Source organism: Lucilia cuprina, chromosome 5 (genome assembly GCF_022045245.1).
Source record: "Lucilia cuprina isolate Lc7/37 chromosome 5, ASM2204524v1, whole genome shotgun sequence".
NCBI classification, from domain to species: domain Eukaryota; kingdom Metazoa; phylum Arthropoda; class Insecta; order Diptera; family Calliphoridae; genus Lucilia; species Lucilia cuprina.
This window is the reverse complement of record NC_060953.1, coordinates 26825352-26839230: the sequence shown is the minus strand read 5'-3', so window position 1 is coordinate 26839230 and position 13879 is coordinate 26825352. Positions and strand designations below refer to the sequence as shown.

The following is a 13879-nucleotide window of genomic DNA, read 5'->3' as shown; positions in this document are numbered from 1 at the left end:
AAGTATATTTAACTGAAATAATTAATTTTATTATCGTATTTTTAAAATTGGTGAATTTGAATATTTGTATATGTAAACATTGTCATGTTAGTTATTTACACGTCTAGTGTTTTCGTTTTATTTTACCATTTACACGTCTAGTGTTACCATCTTTATACATTAATTACCTGTAAAGTGTAAACCATGTCTTTAGTTACATTTTGATATTACATTGCAACATTGTTACTTTGATACAGCGATTCGACTGCGAACATTCTTTCTAGAAAATTCGCCAGGAAAATAGAATTGTGTAAGTTAGTTTTTAGAATTAGAATAATATTTGAATTGGTGTATTTCTAAACTCGTTTAGATAATAAAACCTACCAACCTACCTATCTACCAACAAATTTAAGAGAAAGTAAATCAGTCTGTGTACTTATTTACTTAGCATTTTATTATAATTCTTATGAGAGTGTTACAGCCGTAACGTACGAATTGCAGCCGCAATAACAATTTTTTGTTATACAATTATTGGAATTGTATGCCTTTTCTGGAAAGTTGATCTATAAAATTACTGCCGCCGTATGTCTTCCGATCCCCGTCGAAGTGGTCGATTAAATAAGATGTCTCAAGAGAAGACCCTAAGAACACGTGAAGCCAGCGTTGATCCACCTGCCGCTAGTACAGATAATGCCGAGTCGTCACATAGTGAAGATGATCATGAAAAGACTGTTGTACAAAGCGATGCCATTGCGGAAATGAGAGAAGAAATTCGAATATTAAAAATGTCGTTGGAAATGTTCATGAAAAATTCTGCCTCTCAACCATCGTACAAAGCCCCTACACCAAATTTTCTCCCAGGAACGAGTACAGACTTACCTCACTCAAACACAACGCCTACATCATCTTCGACGTATCCTGCCACAAACCATAAGATAAGTATACCAATTTCTGAATTTAATTCAAACTATATCACGAGTATCTGTATGCCACAGCCATTGCCAGCGCAAAACACACATATACCACCATCGCCTCAGTATACCTTTACGCTGTCTCATCACACAGCATATATGTCGCCTCATTTAACGCAGCCTTTACCGTCTACTATGTCACGTCCAACAACATCAAATCCTTTGAATGCTCTAGGAGTTACAACTACACCATTGCCTGCGGATCAGCCTACTCTGCACCCTTTTCGTAAATTGTATGACCTGCCTGAATTTAGTGGACAGCCGGAACAATGGCCAATGTTTGCCGTGTCTTATAGGGAAACTACTCAGCACTACAATTATACCAAATTGGAAAATTTGTTCCGTTTGCAAAAGGCCTTAAAGGGTAATGCCAAGGCAAAAGTGGAAGCTTACCTTATTCACCCCGAAAGTGTAGATCAGGTGATGAATACTCTTGAATTTTATTATGGCCGTCCACATATTATGATTCGTAGTCAAATTGCTAAAGTAAGAGCATTCCCTGCCATTTCGGGAAGAAAAATATCGGATATTGTAAATTTTTCTTCCATGGTCGCGAATCTTACCATATTTTTAGAGAATGCTGGAGCCACACAACATCTGTTAAATCCGACATTACTCGAAGAACTCGTAAATAAGTTACCTCTTACAAGGCGTGAGGAATGGGTGAAATATTCATTGCACAACTTGGGCCAATACCCAACAGTAAGACAGTTTAGTGAGTGGCTGCATAATATTGCTACTTACATATCAATGGCAACCGAAATGGATCCGAGTAGCGATGAAGTTGTGAAGAACAAAGTAAACAAATTTAAGCCAGCACTAGCTATCACAGTCGACGACCGCAGTCAGTTAGGATGCCTGATGTGCCATGTTAATCATCATCTTAGCCAATGTACAAAATTTAGGAATATGTCTACAGCACAAAGATGGAAATTTGTGAAAGAGAACCGGTTGTGTTTTGGTTGCTTATTACCTGGTCACAGTTCCTTTCAATGCAAATCTCGCCGTCGATGTTGTATATCAGAATCTGGCAGATATCATAATCGTTTGCTTCACGAAAAAGGGATCAAAACAAATCACAATAATAATAAGACAAATAAGCAATCGATTACAGCTGTTAGTGGTGATACAGCAGAAACACCCGAACAGAAGAAAACGTTATTTAAGTATTTGCCAGTACGATTGAGGGGTCCAAATGGTAGCGTAGATATAGTAACTTTTATTGATGATGGATCGAAAGTTTGCTAAGGAAATTGGTTTAGAGGGACCAACCACTAATTTATCGCTGGGATGGATAGGTGGAAAAAGGTCAAACGAGATGTCAATGAAAGTAGAATTTGAAATTTGTAATGTTAATGATAACAATAGTAGCTTTCATATGAAGAATGTTAGAACAACAAAGCATTTAAAATTGCCGCCACAAATATTACAACTTCAAGCATTTAAAGAGAAGTTTTCCAAACTTAAAGAATTTGTCATTGATGAATATTATGAAATAATACCGAAGTTGCTCATTGGTTTGCCTCACGTAAGACTGGTTCGTCCTCAACGGCTGATAAATTTGGACGAAAGTTTTTCTTTACATAGAACAGTTTTGGGAGATATTCTGTTTGGTTCCAATGAGGATAGCATTGAATCCAATCATGTGTTTCTGATTGAATGTGACACTATGGATGACATCAGACAACAGGTGTCAAAATATTTTACATTAGAAAGTTTTGGGATGAAACCAGTAAATCCTATTATTTCTAATGATGATTTGAGACCCGAAAAAATATTGAAGGATACCACTGTTCTGAAAGGACTAGAATATGAAACTGGTCTGGAGACTGGATAAATATAATTTTAAGGACACTTATTCACTAGCCTATAAACGTTTACTAGGTGCCGAATGTAAGATGAAAAAAGATAATGATCTGGCTGAATGGTATAAAAATAAGATAGAAGAATATGTATTAAAAGGGTATTCCAGAAAATTATCAGAGGAAGAAGTCTCCATTGAAACATATCGCACATGGTATTTGCCCCATTTCGTAATTACAAACGTTAATAAAGGTAATAAGAGACGACTGGTCTTTGATGCAGCGGCTATAGCAGAAGGTGTATCATTTAACTCGAGATTGCTAAAAGGTCCAGCTACATATCAACCCAAGCCGTTACTTTCAATTTTGTTTAAGTTTCGTCAGAGGAAGATTAGAGTTTGTGGCGACATACGTGAGATGTTTCACCGTGTACTTATCCGCAAAGAAAAAACGGATGCCAGAGCCTATAAAGCAATTGTAGACTGCCACTATGTTGACAACTATGTTGATAGTTTCGACACAATTGATGAGGCTATTTCCGTCACTAGATGTGTAATAAATATTCACCAAAAAGCCAATTTTGAGATAAGAGGATTTGTCTCTAATTCACTGGAGTTTTGTCGTTCTATAGAAGGACCAGATTACACATAATGATGACACATTTTGTTTTATTTTAAAATTCTCAACAGTTCCTGAAGCGGTGTTAAATGGCAGTCGAAAACCTAGTAAACGTGAAGTACTTAGTTTGGTTATGTCAATATTCTATCCGTTTGGCTTCTTAGCAAACATTGTTATAAGGTCCAAAATAATATTACAAGAATTATGGATCTCTAATGTTGACTGGAGCTCCCCTATTCCGGAAAAAATATATAAAAAATGGCATGAATGGTACCATGAACTTAAGAATGTGCGCAATATTAGGATCTCTAGCTGTTATGGAGCAATGTTTTCCGATCCCGCAACTGCAATCGAACTTCATATTTTCGTGGATGCAAGCGAAGTCGCTTTTGCTGCTGTTGGTTATTGGAGAATGCGGTTATTAGATAGTGTTGAGGTGATATTTGTTGCTGGGAAGTCTAAGTGTGCCCCTATAAAACCCCTTTCGATCCCAAGACTGGAACTACAAGCTGCAGTACTTGGTGTAAGACTAACAATAACATTTTGGTCAGATTCGAGAACAGTGGTGAAGTGGATTCAGTCAGATTACCGCGTTTATAAACAATTTGTCTCTCATCGGATTGCGGAAATTTTAGAGCAATCAGAGGTCGACCAATGGAGATGGGTTCCTGGGTCCCAAAACCCTGCTGATGATGCGACAAGGCCCCAATATTTTTCAGGAAATGTACAGGAATCTCGATGGTTAAACGGTCCGTCTTTTTTAAAATATGATGAAACTAAGTGGCCAAAATTAAGTGGAGAAGCCGATAAACAAATATATGAATCTGAGGTGCGAACAAAGTTTTTATTGTTTATGGCTGAAGCTCACCCCTTAATACCGTATGGAGAAAAATCTAAGTACTACAAGCTACTGAGAATAATGTGTTGGTTTGTTCGGGCCGTTCAAACATTTAAATGTTTTGTTACACATCAAGATAAATCTACTTTGAATTTTAAGCCATATATTACTATTCAGAAAATAAAAGAAGCTGAAATATTTTGCTGTCAAATAGCACAGCGAGAAGTTTTCGGAAATGAGTATAACGTACTGAAAGCTGGCAAACCTATATGCAAAAAGAGCAGTATATATAATTTGAACCCGTGTATTAAAGATGATGGTTTATTGCGAATTTCAGGTCGTATTAGTAAAGCGACATGTGTTGGTCTATCCACTAGAGAGCCCATTATTATGCCCAAGAATCATTTGATCACCAGATTAATAGTAAAACAATTTCATGGTAATTTTGTACACCAAAATCAGGAGGCTATTTGTGCTGCAATTCGTAGCAAGTTTTGGATTCCCAGTTTAAGGCAATTAGTCAGAAATGTCAAGAAAAACTGCCAGGAGTGTAAAAATAGATCTGCAGCCCCCAAACATCCATTAATGGGTCAATTGCCCCGTTTTTGGCATTCCGATAAGAATAAGAAGCGATAGAGGTACCAATTTCGTTGGAGCCAGTAAAGAAGACTTCGTGAAAATTGAAACGGAGTTGGGTGATACGCGTCGAGGCATTGAATGGGTATTTAATACCCCGGCTGATCCCTCAGCAGGTGGTGTCTGGGAAAGGATGGTCCGCTCAGTGAAGAATGTGTTGTCGTTCACTCTAAAGGAAAAATCGCCACAACTTGATACATTGAATAGCCTATTAATTGAAATGGACTCACGTCCATTGACGCATCTACCTATTGACAGCTCAGATAGTGAACCGCTTACTCCGAATAATTTTTTGATCGGATCTCCTAACATTGTGCAAACCCCTGCAGTGGACGAGAAGGTTTGTCTCCGGAAGCAGTGGCAAATTTTACAGCAGCTTAAACAGACATTCTGGAAGAGATGGGTTCTGGAATATTTTCCCGATTTAACAAGGCGTACAAAATGGTATCAACCAGTAAAACCATTGCAAGTAGGCGATGTTGTGATTATATGCGATAAGACCGAGGAACGTGGCAAATGGAAGCGTGGCGTGATAGAGGAAGTCAGTACAGCGGCTGATGGGCAAGTTCGATCAGCGATGGTTAAAACTTCAAATGGAAGATTACGACGTCCTGCTTCAAAACTAGCCGTGCTCGATGTGGTGTGAGTCTCCCTGATCGACTCACGGGCGGTGGATTGTTATGAATTAAATGTGATCTGAATGCATTTTAAGTATATTTAACTGAAATAATTAGTTTTATTATCGTATTTTTAAAATTGGTGAATTTGAATATTTGTATATGTAAACATTGTCATGTTAGTTATTTACACGTCTAGTGTTTTCGTTTTATTTTACCATTTACACGTCTAGTGTTACCATCTTTATACATTAATTACTTGTAAAGTGTAAACCATGTCTTCAGTTACATTTTGATATTACATTGCAACATTGTTACTTTGATACAACGATTCGACTGCGAACATTCTTTCTAGAAAATTCGCCAGGAAAATAGAATTGTGTAAGTTAGTTTTTAGAATTAGAATAATATTTGAATTAATGTATTTCTAAACTCGTTTAGATAATAAAACCTACCTATCTACCAACAAATTTAAGAGAAAGTAAATCAGTCTGTGTACTTATTCACTTAGCGTTTTATTATAATTCTTATGAGAGTGTTACAGCCGTAACGTATGAATTACAGCCGCAATAACAAAGAGAATTTTAATAGTTTTTGATTAAAAAATAACCAGGATCATAAAATTTTATATATTTCGGCCTATTTTTAAATCAAATTACATTATTTATTGAGTAATTTTTTAGACTTAAGATGACTATACTAACTTACAAGCTGAAATATCAAAAATAAAAAGGCATAGAAATTATCGGATATTTAAAAATAACAAGTAAGAAATTATGATTTAGTTTTCATTATGCATTTGACTTGATTTGTACCTCGCCTCCGAAATATTGTAACGACGTATTTTTCACCTTATGCTGAGATAGAGCTCGCGGCTCCCAGGGTTCGTTACAAAAATTTATTTATTATTAAAAGTCACTTTTCCTTTTTTTCATATAACGTTATAAACCGTACTTTATTGATTTTGCACACTAACAATACACTAGCCACCGAGCGACTGAGAATGATACGTCCCGTAGAGTTTAGTACAGGTGTGACGAGGAATAGTACGTCCCTTAGTACGCTCTCGCGGAGAAAGGCACGGCCACGAGGGAGAACACTTGCTCACACGTCTTAAGCCGCAGGGCTTCTCTCTGTTGACCGCGGCACCACCACGGGCGTCAACAAGAGGAAGTACCGGAGGGGACGACTGTTAAGTACTTTTGGGAACGGGTATAACCACAGACTCACACCGATACTCAATTTCCAAGAGCTTTATTAGATGGCAGAGGTATAACCCCTTACTCCAGCTAATAAAATCTATGGAAAAGGCAAATCAAGAGAGTGGGTATAACCGCTATTCCCCGAGTTTGAGATATTATTTTATCTGCAAGAGGTATAACAGCTATCCAGCTAAGTAATATCTTACCTCTTCGCCGGCAGCTGGCTGACTAACTCTTTTATTCACAACTGCCATCCTTTTATAGTGTCCGTCAGCTACAAATACATATACAATCATCAACATCACAGCTGTTAACGGGACCAGTGTTGCCAACATTGGTCAAGCAAAACGCGCGCAAAAAAATTAAAAAGGGGTAAAAAAGCGTAATTTTCTAACTGAAAATGGGTAAAAAAGCACTAACGTTTTTTCAGTCAAATATTGTTTATTTTAATAAAAATTGCACATTATTTCGCTCATTTCCTACAAGACTCCAAAATTCGTTTTTTAGAACATTGGGCTGCAAAACATGCGTCATACTAAAGTCTTTCACCGGTGTGAGTTAGATTTTTAGTAACGTAAGAACTAAAACTAATGTTTGACGAATATTAGATAAATAAGATGAGAATTTTAAAAATAGTAAAATGTCATTAAACATTCAAACTACCAACTGGCCAACCGATGTACCCACACTCAAATTGTGAAATTTTACAAAACTTATGAAATATATTTTTTTTTTTGCAAAAATATATATATTATTTTTAAGTTTTTTGAGTTCTGGAAAAATTGTTAATTTTACTGAAAGTGAATAACATAACTTATTTTAAAGTATTTTGAATATTTTGTTTTTTTTTGTTTTTGAAGAATATTTGCTTTTGTATATTTTGTAAATAGATTTTGTTTTGTTGGTCAGTTATAGACCAATCGTCATAAAATTCGGCATAAAGAATTATAATAAAAAATTTTTTATTGCGAGTACAACGATGAAGTAATCATGGAGGCTTTATATATGAGGGATAGATTCAATTGTGTAAAAAAATTATATAAAACTTATTTTTTGTCTATTTTCATCGCTGTACTCATATTTTTAAGGGAACCTTAATAGGGGGTAGGGTACGTTACCGATAAATCCGAATTAAATTCGGTAGGAAGATTACATTTGTATAAAAGTAGTTTATTTCGAATTTCTCCGCTAAACACGTATTTTTAAAGTCAGTAATGAGCGTTAAAATCAATTTTTGAAGGTGACCATATGTGGGGGTAGGGTCAATTATGGACCGATTGCCGTAAAATTTGCTAGAGAGATTTTGGCTTATATAAAACATATTTATGTCGAATATTTTTAATTCGGTAATGAGTATTAATGTCATTTGGTAGAGAAATTTTGATGCATATAAAATTTGTGGAAAAATTTAACTCGTTTGCTCTTTACGTTCTAACCCTATCGTGCTTTCAACAGACAGACGGACGGACAGATGAACAGACGGATGGACATGGTTAGATCGCCTTAGAATTTAATAAGGACCCAAAATATATACGACCAATGTGTTACAAACGGAGTGACAAAATCAATATACCCCACTCATCTTGGGTATATGTTGGGTATAAAAAGCACTAAATGCACTGTCATAAAATTAGAAAGCACCACTTTAGTGCCTTTTTGAAGAAAGGCACCATGAGCAAAATTTTTCGCGTTTGGCACACCAAAAAGCACCGCAAATAGTGCTAAAAGCACTAAGTTGGCAACACTGAACGGGACAGCTGTTAATGGTTGCTTTGGTATATTTGTTTTCCTACTTAGTACTAGGTGGCGTTACTTAGATTAAAATTGTAATTAACGTTTATACAAATTTGAATAATAAAACAAAACAATTTAATTCATTCACGAAGTCGTCATCATCATCTTGGGGTGTCTTTACCAAGAAAAGGCAAACCAAGAGAGTGGGTATAACTGCTATTCCCCGAGTTTGAGATATTATTTATCTGCAAGAGGTATAACCCCTATCCAGCTAATTAATATCTTACCTCTTCGCCGGCAGCTGGCTGACTGACTCTTTTATTTACAACTGCCATTCTTTTATAGTGTCAATCAGCTACACATATATATACAATCATCAATATCACAGCTGTTAACAGCTGTCCCATGGTTGCTTTGGGATATTTGTTTGTTTTCCTACTAAGTACTAGGTGGCGTAACTTACATTAAAATTATAATTAACAATTTAATTCATTTATTCAAAAAAATGTGAGACAAAAAGTAGTGTAAGCGACTTTTGCTCGTCACAATATTTAAGCAATTTATTGTTAAAAAACTAATTCTCTGAAATATGGTTTATATAGGGGCTTCCCCCAAACCCCCTGTTTGAGGCGATTCTTATAAAATTTGGGGGATGAATTTATATGTTTATATAAAATGTATTTATGCTGAATTTCACTATTGCACTAGTCTTTTTAAGGGGGGTTTTGTAAGGGAGCTTGGGTCAAATAGGCCTGAAATTCAACAGGATCTTCAAGGATAGTATAAAACTTAGTTGTACCGCTTTTTGTCGATATACGAGTATATTAAACATAATTATGAGCTACTCGAGTCGATAATTCTCTTATTTGGATATATAACTGGAAATAATATTGCTGATAGCTTGGCAAAAGCTGGAACTACGATGGCTATACTTGATATAGACCAGTTTTGAAGTGGTTCCCTAGCGGATATTAAAAACCATATATCCGATGTTCAGCTCAAGACGGTTGATCACATGAGTGGTGTATCTAGAAAGCACTTTATTTAAATAACTATTGTATTATTTTTAGTACTTTGAATTAATTTGTTTTCCAAAAATTTCACAAAATACTTTTGGAAAAGCTTTCTGTATTAGTAAACACATACTTAATGTATTCATATTGTAATATGAAATAGAAAATGTTATTTTTGTAGGTAAATTATTAAGATTTTTTTAATTTATTTATATTTTTCGGGATTTAGAAATCCCGGGATACATTAAGTCCCAATTGGCATCCCTAATAACTAGTGCTATTCATTTTAGAAATCCCGGGATACATTTAGTCCCAATTGGCATCCCTAATAACTAGTGCTATTCACAATACTTAAATATAAAGAAAGACCAAGATTAAATTATTATCCCAAATAGTTGCTCTATACATTTGTGATAAAAAATTAAATTAATACACCTTTTACACATACATCTAGTAGATTTCATTTAAATCTTTTTTAAAATCTAGACCGTTTACACTTACTATTTTTGGCATTTATGAAGATTTAATTTTTTCTAATATTTTTGGAAATTGTGTTTGATATGAAAAATAAAAAGGAAAATTGAATATTTATTAATATTTTATTTATAATAAAAAATTAGATATTGAAATATAACACTACCTTTTATTTTAAATAAAGTTTTCATATTTTTTAATATATTTAAATTTTATCGACATTTTAATTTTTGTTTCCTTGTTTTGTTTTTTTCTTTTTTCTTATACAGCGTCGTTATTTTTAGTATTATTCAGGAAAAAACAGAGTTGCATCACTAAAAAATAATAAAATTTTGACGAAATCTAGTTACGAAGTAAATTTTGTCTTGTATGGGAAATTTAGTTAAAATCAACTATATTTGGGTCGAAATCTAATAAGTACTAGATTTTGTGTATGTGTAAATGGGGTATTAGTTAAGAATTAAATTGGTAACACCTTTTCGAATACGTCCACATTTTTGCAGTCATTTGTTTACCTTTTTTGTTAGTAAAAATTACGCACGTGCTAATACAGCAGTTGATTTACACACACATGTACATAAAAAAGGAATGCGGTTTATAAAAGTTGTTTTGTTCACGAAGATTCTATTTCGTCACAAACTTCTTCTGTAGCTGTCACTCTCAGTAACATTGTCAATCATTGGAAAAGACCACCGAAACATATGTTTTTATTGTGGTCTTTACCAAAGTAAATTAATAAAGTAGCGACATCTCTTGTTGTACAACAACATCTACAACAAACACATGTATTTTGTTTTTGGAATAATCTAAGAACGTGTCAAAATAAAATTTATGAAAATTTCCTTTAACAACAAACTGAACAAAACATAAATATAAAATATTACTTTTAAGTTGAAAATATTAAGGATTTAATTATATATTATACAATTTATAACACTTTTAAACTACTTTAAAACCACTTTTAATTCATTTTTTCAACTTTTCACAAATAACACTTTTAAACTACTTTAAAAGCACTTTTAATTCATTTTTTCAACTTTTCACAAATTTTAACAAATAGCAAAACACAATTTAAAAATGGCGACATAAACAATGTTAACAATTTTCAAAACAAACTTTGACAACTAATTTTATTTTTCTATGGAAACTATAGTTAAAAAAATAGTCATCTGTTCAAGTGATGCTACTTTATTAATTTACTTTGGTCTTTACTAAAGCTGAATGGCCACACGTCAACATTTGGTCAAATCTTGTTTATGTTTTAGTAATTTATTCCAGCAATCATTGAGGAAGAAGAAGCATAAATTTAATTTTTATTTAGATTTTGCGACGGCAACATCATTTCTTACGCCATAGTGATAAAAAATGCATCAAACAATTTTATGCGTTAGGTGTCTATAAATTATAGTGTTGATGTTTTGAGAGTAAGTATAATACTAAACTTTATTTAATTTTCTTGAATCTTAAATCTAAAAAATGATTATTTGATAATTACATTATTTTGAAATCAATGTTTAAAATAAATTCTTATTTGATAATTTCATTGTTTTGAAATCGATCTTAGGTTTTTAAAACAAAGCTTGACCACCCGCAATTGTTGATAACAATATTGTGTTTTGGTTTGTATGTTTGTACACTATGTTGTGTACAAACATGCAAGTTTTTTATTTTAATGGAATGCAATTCAATTTATGTTGAATTTTAGTGTTAATATTTATACGTATGTTTGTTTTAATTTTTGCGAGCAAGCGTTTTTATTAAGTTGCAACATTGTTTTCATTTTAATGGAAAGCAATTGATTTTATGTTGAATTTAAGTTTTTGTGGGCAAGCGTTTTTATTGATAGATTTCATATGAATTATAATATGATTAATATACTTTAATTATTACATTATTAGGGTGATTAATATACATACTTAAATTATAATTCTATTAGGGGTAATTATAACTCCCTAGTATTCTTAAATAATTTATGCTTAACAATTTTCGTAGTCTCGTTAAAGTGTATATCTTTTATAGTTAGATCAGGAAATGATATATTATTCTTCCCGATTTTCAAAATAAATTTTTCCAAAACAAACATTTCTTTTACATTAATTTTATAATTTTCATAAGTTTTTGATTTTGTTTTAATAACACAATTTTCAAATTTAACGAGATATGTTCTAAAATCCTGCAATTTGTGAGGACTTTTAAGTTCGTAATGATTTCGTCCTGATAGTGCTTAAATATTAGTTAACCAGGGTAAATTTCCTTTTCCTCTTGGTCCCTTGTCACATTCATATTACACCTAGGTTCTAGGTTTTTTACAATGTTTATCTTTTATTTGTTCTAACCTTCCGTACTCCAAGGTATTTGATATGTTATCCCGATGGCCGAAAACAGTATTTTCCCTAACAATCAGAGTTCTATTCTCGTCATCAGACAGGGGTTCAAAAGCAACCTCCGAAAATGATTCGCTAAGAAACCTTGGAATACTTAATGTCAAAATTATAATGTCTTCTCTATAAGTCACAGAAACCTTAGTCTGAAAATAAACCTCCATTCCGTCCATAAACTCATATTCGTCCTTTATCAGTATGTCTGATGGGACTATTCCCAATCTAGAATTGAAGATTATATGTCCGATCTCGTTTATATCGTCCATTAACTAATTCACGTCGTTATTATCCCGAAAAAACGTTTTGCAAAAACAAAGTTTCGTCCTCCAAGTCAAGGATTCTGTTCTGAACTTCCGTCCTGAAATTATTTACGTAAGTTTCAACGACCTTCTGCTGGTTATTTATATGATTGGTGATGTTCGAAATCTTGTCTGACATTGCAGTTTTCAAATAGTAAATATTATCTAAAGTCATCATTGTGTCTTCCTTATCCTTCTCAAGTTCCCTAATCTTGTCAAATATTTCACTTTCGTCATCGCTATCCATTAGTCCTTTTCCTAACGCATTTATCAGTCCACGTTTTTGTGTGAATTTGTACAACATATGTCCATAGTCTTATTTACACTGTCTAGCAGTAGATATCAGCTGTTATACGTTTTAAGTTTTTAATATATTGTGGAAGTGTACAACTCCAAAGCATGCCTCGAAGAAACGCCATTTAATATAGTGGAATCATTCGTTTTATAACCAATGGCCTCTAGGCTGAATGTCACCATATAATTATGGTCTAACTCAAAAATATTGATATCTGTTTAAATATTTTCTACTATGATCAAAATAAACCCAACATTTTAAGCATACAGTGTTGTTGTTGAGTAAACTAAAATATACTGTATAGGATCACGTTTTGTTAAGGCATGTTTTGCAATTGTATACCGCTACGATGTCTTGAAAATTTAAAATATATTAGTGCTTATATCTACAATAATATATACAATCCAACTTTGTTGGAAAATATCGATCCTAGTGGTAAGAAAAGGGTCTTAAGATACAGATAATTTAATTAGAAATAGAAGAACGATACCAAAAATATATCTTGGAATGTTTAAATACAGATCCTTATAACAAAAATTATTATTTTTAGACACCTCAAGGAATTTATTAAATCCCAATATTAAATTTTGGTTTTATCTCTGGAAAAAGAGAAAAAAATGACAAATATGGTCAAAAATCGTAATTTTAATGATATCATATGAAATGATATTATACAAATGCCCCAAAATTGTGGGCCAAAAATATATTCTTTCGGTTGATAGTAACTAGAGTCCGACGAACTCTAAATTTCGTTCGGTACCGAACACCGAACTTCGGTAAATTTGAAAATTCGGCTGTACCCGGTTTGTTCGGTTTTCAAAGTTCGGTGAACACGAATTTTTTTCTTAAATGAAAAACGAATTAATGAAAAATGATTAATGATTAAAAACATTTAAAACCAAAATATGAACATCCGGAAGATTTTTTGGAAAGGGTTTTTAATTAGAAATTGGGTCAATTATCAACTAAATCCGAATCCCAAAGAGTGATAAATTTCTAATAACAATCTATTTTTGTGAA

The 13879-nt window shown here is 33.1% G+C and overlaps 1 protein-coding gene across 2 annotated transcripts in view; it reads left to right on the top strand.

The window, feature by feature from the left end:
• The first annotated feature begins 373 nt into the window (after positions 1-373).
• The window catches only part of LOC111675710 (armadillo repeat-containing protein 8-like), a 205909-nt gene continuing 192403 nt past the window's right edge, over positions 374-13879 (top strand). The window contains exon 1 of one of the 2 annotated variants that reach the window (XM_046952828.1): positions 374-5842. In XM_046952828.1, the coding sequence (XP_046808784.1) occupies positions 564-2198 (1635 nt within the window). In that variant the 5' untranslated portion in view covers positions 374-563 and the 3' untranslated portion in view covers positions 2199-5842. The remainder of the gene's footprint in view (positions 5843-13879) is intronic. The other variant, XM_046952829.1, reaches the window with a different exon arrangement.